At 51.0% G+C, this 6,835-nt stretch overlaps 1 protein-coding gene across 1 annotated transcript in view; it reads right to left on the bottom strand.

The window, feature by feature from the left end:
* Window positions 1–6,616, bottom strand: part of LOC106806117 — a 12,354-nt gene extending 5,738 nt beyond the window's left edge. The window contains exons 1-3 of the mRNA XM_014807971.1: window positions 6,433–6,616; window positions 5,775–5,944; window positions 560–776 (exon numbers count right to left, since the gene is read on the bottom strand). Coding sequence (XP_014663457.1) covers window positions 560–776; window positions 5,775–5,944; window positions 6,433–6,613 — 568 coding nt within the window. The 5' untranslated portion in view covers window positions 6,614–6,616. The remainder of the gene's footprint in view (window positions 1–559; window positions 777–5,774; window positions 5,945–6,432) is intronic.
* Between the last annotated feature and the right edge of the window lie 219 nt (window positions 6,617–6,835).

Below are 6,835 nucleotides of genomic sequence, written 5' to 3'. Positions count from 1 at the left end.
AGATGCGTCACAAAGGTAGTCGCCGCGGATGTGTAACCTGGTTCTCATCCCCCAGCCCTGAATCTTCTCTCACCTCTCCCTCCCGCTACCCGTCTTTATTCTCTGGCCGATTCTCTGCTTTTCCCATCCCCTTCCCCATTATACTATGAACCCTCTCCTCCCCCCCCTCCCCATATACTATGAACCTCTCCTCCTCCCCCTTCCCCCTTTCCCTTCCCCATTTTTCTGTGAGTCCTCTTCTCCCCTCCTGCCTCTCTTGCCTCTTCTCTCCTGGTCCCCCTCACCTCTCCCCTACTGTCCCCTCGCCTCTCCCTCTGCTTCCCTCCCCTTCCCATACGCCCTCGGCCCTCTCCTACTCCTTCCGCGCCCCCTCAAACCTCTCTCTCCCGCCCCTCCGCCTCTCCCTTTCTCGCCGCCCTCGCCTCTCCCTCTCGCCCGCCTCGCTCTCCCTCTGCAGCAGAGAAGTCCACAGAGGAGTAAAGACGGGTAGGGGAGGGGGAGGTGAGGAAGTTCAGGGCTGGGGGATGGGAGAACCATGGTGACCACATCGCGGCGATACCTTTGTGAACCATCTTGGACGCTGCACGTTTCTCCGAGGCTGCCTTCTCCACGACAGCTTTGTGTAACGACGGCACGGATGTACACTTGGTTAGCGAGGCGAGCGTTGCGCCATCCGCACTCGCCGCCTTCTGCAGTGCTGCAGAGGGCGCCGCCGTCTGCGTCATGCCCGTCACACAGACGCTCTTCCGCCGTAAGCTCCCGTTCAACACAGTGTCCTACAGAGTAGAGCGATCACAGCCTGGTTACTACGACAACGCGGCGAGTGAGCAGCCAATCATAATCTGGTTACTATAAAAATACGGTAAAGTAAGCGAAAATTCAAAAGGCTTAGTTACTGATCAAGGTTCGTAGCGGGTCTTCCAAAGTCTTATAAGTACTTATTTTGCCAAAAATAAAATAAGGGCCCTTATTAGTAAATATTTTTGGTTAAATCTTAGAAAAGTACTTAATAGTCCTTATTTTTTGCCAAAAGACCATTTCCCAACATTTTCTCTGTTGAATTTCGGCGAAATCTGCTGTGCAATTGTCTATATAAATATTATTAGTGTACTTTAATAGTCGGTGATCTATCAGAAATCGCGTAAAAAAGTCTTATTTTAGCCTTTAGAAAGGGTCTTATAAGTCCTTATTACAACATGTGTCTTACTACTATGAACCCTGCTGCTGGCCTTTAACTGCGTTAAATCTGTTCTATGGTTATTAGGACAGTAGATTGAAGCCTGGTGCCTACATAGCGTTCATGCGATGCGTAGACATGCAATGTGTAGCATGACATTCTGTCCGTCGGTCTCACCTGTTCATCGGTCTCATCTGTTCGTCGGTCTCATTTGTTCGTCGGTCTCACCTGATCTTCGGGTTTACCTGTTTGTCAGCCTCACCTGGCCGTCGGTCTCACCTGATCTTTGGGTTTACCTGTTTGTCGGCCTCACCTGTCCATCGGTCTCACCTGCTCGTCTGTCTCACCTGTCCGTCGGCCTCACCTGTTCGTCTGTCTCACCTGTTCGTCTGTCTCACCTGTGCGTCGGTCTCACCTGTTCGTCTGTCTCACCTGTCTGTCGGCCTCTACAGACGGACGGACGTACGACAGACGACGACCCATGGCAATAGCTCAGCTTGACGATGTCAAAGTGAGCTAAGAAGTATTAAAAGTTGATTTTCTTAAAAAAAATCATAATACTTTAAAAAAAGTATAAAGTGGCAGCACTGCCTAACCTGCGTGACTTCTGCGGCTCCTTGTCCGTGACGTGGTGAGAGTTGACGCACCAGCTGCGTCTGCGCAGCCTCCAGTCGTCGTCGACGGCGAGCGAGCCGGCATCATCTGCTAGCGACCGCGGTATAAAAACGCTCGGTGAGAATGACGTCATGGAACCGCGTGTGGTGCGCTACGAGTTCTACACGTCGTTTACGCGTTGGAAAATAATTACAAAGGCCGAATCGTGCATGCGAGCCACCGACGTGTATCCCATCGCTTCACTGATGTGTTAGCTGGTTATTAAACGACTCCCGTATAATGTGAATCAATTGGTGGCCATGGCGATGCAGTGTGGTCACGATATAGAAGCATAGTGGCCATGTTATTGACACACCATGACATAAATGCACTGTGGCTAACAAGTCAACAGATTTCATTCATGATATAGTTCTATCATGGTCAGGATATTGATTCACTATACTAATTAATTAATTTAATTTAATGTACCATTATCATGATATGGACGTACTATGACCACGATATAGATGCAACACGGCACTGACGATATAGACACACCATGATGTGGATTCACTGTAGTAATCATATTGATGCATAATTTTTTTTGCACGCTTGATGCTTCTGCATTGGCTTCACATATTCACCTTTCCCGTTGCCAGGGGTACCGTCGCACGTCACGCAGATTCGCACGTCAGCTTCACCGTCGCCCTGGCAACCTTCCGACTCCTCGCTGCCGTCCTGCTGGTCGTACATCGACCCTGGCCTGCTGCCACCTAGTGAAGAAAACAAGAAATATCTGTAATAGACTGTCATAGATGGCCATCGCCCAGCTTGTGAGAAAGATCTGCATAGATAGTTGGGGAGGCCCACGCAGCCCATTATCGTTTTGACAAATTACCACCAATAGTGCAGCGTGATGAAGACTCACTCAAAAGTCCTCTCGTAAAGTCCCCCTTTTTCCTTTTTTTTAAAGATAAAAGATAATTTTTCCTTGAAGGATGGAGGCGGGCTACGCTTCCACCGAAAAAGTGGCTGTAGCCCCCTTCTCTCATCTGCCATCCCACCTGCTAACAACTGGTGTGCACGGAGTAAGAAATAACTGTATAGATAGTTACGGATGGCCATGACCCAAACTGCTGCCACCTAGTGCACGTAGCAGGAAACTTCCGCATGGATAGTTATTATATACATCCGTCGATGAGATATCAGACATCGTAAGTACGTGTGTGATTTACCAATAAAAGCGCTGCAACTAGCGCTCGCCACAACTTTACAATGCGTTAACATTTCATAAAACCAGCGAGACGTCAATGACATCACAGCAAACGTCAGAGAGCCATTTAAATTATGCACCCTCCCCTAACCTATCACATGAACGAGCGCATGTGGACACCTGCAGGAAACTGGCTTTGCCGTGAACAGCCATACCTGAGTACTCGGGAAAATACAGACACGAGAGAGAGAAAGAGAGAGAGGGGGGAGAGACAGAGGAGAGCGAGAGAGTGTAAGAGAGAGAGAGAGAGAGAGAGAGAGAGAGAGAGAGAGAGAGAGAGACAGAGACAGAAAGTCAGAGAAAGAGAAAGAGAAAGACCGAAAGAGAGAGAAAGGGAGGGGGTGGGAGAGGAAAGAAAGGCACCAATGATACGAAAAGCATGCGAGGATGCTTATAGCTAATAAAGTATGGGGCATACCTAGCTAACGAAGTATGGGGCATGCTTAGCTGATTAAGTATGGGGCATGCTTAGCTAACGAAGTATGGGGCATGATTAACTAATGAGGTATGGGGCATGCCTAGATAACAAAATATGGAGCATGCTTAGCTGATGAAGTATGAGGCATGCCTAGATAACAAAATATGGAGCATGCTTAGCTGATGAAGTATGGGGCATACCTAGCTAATGAAGTATAGGGCATGATTAGCTAACGAAGTATGGGGCATGCTTAGCTAATGAAGTATGGGACATACCTAGCTAACGAGTATGGGGCATGAGGTATGGGGCATGTCAAGCTACTAAGATATAGGACACGAATAGCTAATAAAATACGGCAAAGATTAGATAATGGAAGCCTAACTAGCTAATGGAGCTAGTAACGTGCAGTTTTACACCACTAACTGGCTGTAACTGCCGCTCTTTCTAAATTCCATTGAAAGCGTGACGGCAGCAGCAGTCGCGCCGTTGCTAAGCGATGGAAGGAACGTACTCGTACGCTCTCAGCGACTTGCCTCGTGTTTTTTTTCTGATGAAAACGAATGTGCTGTTGCCTCCTAGCCAACAAACACACGTTCCACACGCAAGGCTGGTTAAAACCGAAGCCCGATAAAAAGGAGAAACACTATTGCGAAATTTACTGCTCACCATCTCTTACACAGGCTACTGCTCGTAAGGGTTTCACACTCGCAACACACTTGTAGCACACTCTCAGCATACTGCCATCACACGTTTAGCACATTCATACAACACATGCATCATGAAACTGTATCACACAACTGCAGCACACGACTGCAGCACGAACTGCAGCACGAACTGCAGGCTGCAGCACACAAGTGCAGTACGAACTGCAGCACACAGCTGGAGCACGCAATTGTAACACGCACATGTAGCATGCAATTGCAACACACAACTTCAGCACAACTGCAGCACACAACTTTAGCACGCAATTGTAACACACAACTGTAGCACGCAGCTGCAGCACAAACTGCAGCACACAACTGCCGCACGCAACTTTAGCACACAACTGCAGCACGCAGCAGCACGCAACTGTAGCACGCAACTGTAGCACGCAGCAGCACGCAACTGTAGCACGCAACTGTAGCACACAACCCTGCAGCACGAACTGTAGCACGCAACTTTAGCACACAGCTGTAGCACACTGCTGCAACAAGCAACTTTAGCACGCAACTTTAGCACACTGCTGCAACAAGCAACTTTAGCACGCGCAACTTTAGCACACAACTGTAACACGCAACTGTAGCACGCAACTGTAGCACACAACTGTAGCACGCAACTGTAGCACGCAACTGTAGCACGCAACTGTACGTCGCCTCGCGTTTACTCTGGCTTCACTGTGAGATTGCGGCTGCTTACCTCTGCTGGTCGGCTGCGACGATGAAGACGACGATAGGAGAACATCGGCTAGCTGTGGACACGACGTGCTGAACCTCTGGTGCAGTCCCCGTCCCTGAAACAGCGTCAACACCGACTTGAACCTCTTCCCCCTCATCATCTACACCCCTCTGTCGTTGTCGGCGGTGGTGGCGGCGGCGGCACCAACTGCCGTGGCACGTCGTCGCGTGCGCACCGTGCTGCCACCTGTCGGGCTTGAGTGGCGCACAGCCTGAGTAGTCTACAGCTGAGTGGCTGCTGCTGCTGCTGCGCGATGTCTACTCTCTGTACATGTGTGGCTGCTGCACGGACTCGCTGCGCGGTGGTGCCACACCTGCAGGGTTCCCTACAGCAGCACGTATAGCCAGCCTTGTGCAGTGACTGACCGCACGCGCAGCATCAGCACCGTCCCTGTGCGCACTGCGCCATCGCAGACGAAATCCGCCGCGTGTGTTGATCTCTATCTATCTATACAGTCGCTATTCTTGCGAGGCGCCGTGTACGGTGTTAGCTATGGCGTGCCATGAGAGAGAAAGAGAGGACGTGTGGTGACAGCACGGGCAGGCAGGCTCGTGCGTGCGTGCGTGCGTGCGTGCGTGCGTGCGTGCGTGCACGCGACATCCTATGAGATGTCAGATGCAGGAAGCGCGCTGCCATTAGGCAGGAAGTCGTTGTTAGCTCGGCGCGTGCGCAGGCGCGCAGACGAGTATGAACAACGACGTGTTTAAAAATTATGCCATAAATGTATGTATGATAATGTAAAGCTGCGAAAGCAGCATCACGTAGCACTGTACGCGTGTACGTGCGTGCGTGCATGCGTGCGTGAGGCATGGCGGGCGGTCGTGGTATATTTCGTCTGTCTCACCTGTTCGTCAGTCTCACCTGTCCGTCGGTCTCACCTGTTCGTCGGTCTCTATCTCCAGCTCCACATCGCCGAGCGAGCGTATGGAGTGAACGGACGCTCGTCTCAATGCTTCGGACGTCGGCAGCGGCTGCTGCTGCTGCTGCTGCTTCTGCTTCTGCTGCGGTGGCAGTGTGGAATCAGAGGGAATGCGCAGCGAGTTGCTACCTGTGAAGGAGGTCACCAAAAAACTCACGTCAGCCAGGCATAGCAAGCCTCCAGCCGCACGTAGCACATCGACACAGGCAAGATCTGTTTACGTAATTCCACCCGTCTGTAGGATAACGGCGTAGCAGTGCATGACTAAACATCCGTGCCCACGAAACAAGATGGCTTCACATGCCTCTCTCCCTGATTCACGGGATAACCAAACAGGAGAGTTTCACATGCCCCTCTCCCTGATCCACAGGATAGCCAAAGAGGGTAGCTTCATGCATTCTCCCCCCCCCCAACTATGGGATTAAGGAACAAGATGGCTTCAACAGGGTAACAGATACTTTCACGAGTTACCTTCCCAATGGATTAAGGAACAGGATGGCTTTCACAGGTTATATGTTATAACAGAATGTGAGTGATGCTTTCACTGCTGTTGCCCTCCACTTGCCCCCCCCCCCCTTAGGGGATAACAGAGAGCGGTGGCTGCGCGTGATACTCACCAGCTACATTGAGGGCTGTGTCAGACAGTGAGCCGCGCCGGTCCGGGCGGAAGCCGGAGCGTGCGGCCGCGCCGTCACGCGCATCCTCCCTCCGCTCGCCGCCGGATGCTGGCAGGTCGGCGGCGTCATGGTAACACTCGTCGCCCGACTCCTGACTGTCCTCGAGGCTGCTGAGACTCATGCTGCGCGAGACAATAACGATATGATGATACATCACTGATGCTGGTGTAAGTCACTGATGCTAGTGTAAGTCACTGATGCTGGTGTAAGTCACTGATGCTGGTGTAAGTCACTGATGCTGGTGTAAGTCACTGATGCTGATGTAAGTCACTGATGTTGGTGTAAGTCACTGATGCTAGTGTAAGTCACTGATGCTGGTGTAAGTCACTGATGTTGGTGTAAG

This window comes from Priapulus caudatus, unplaced genomic scaffold (assembly GCF_000485595.1).
Source record: "Priapulus caudatus unplaced genomic scaffold, Priapulus_caudatus-5.0.1 Scaffold143, whole genome shotgun sequence".
NCBI lineage: Eukaryota > Metazoa > Priapulida > Priapulimorpha > Priapulimorphida > Priapulidae > Priapulus > Priapulus caudatus.
This window is presented reverse-complemented; position numbering and strand designations above follow the sequence as displayed.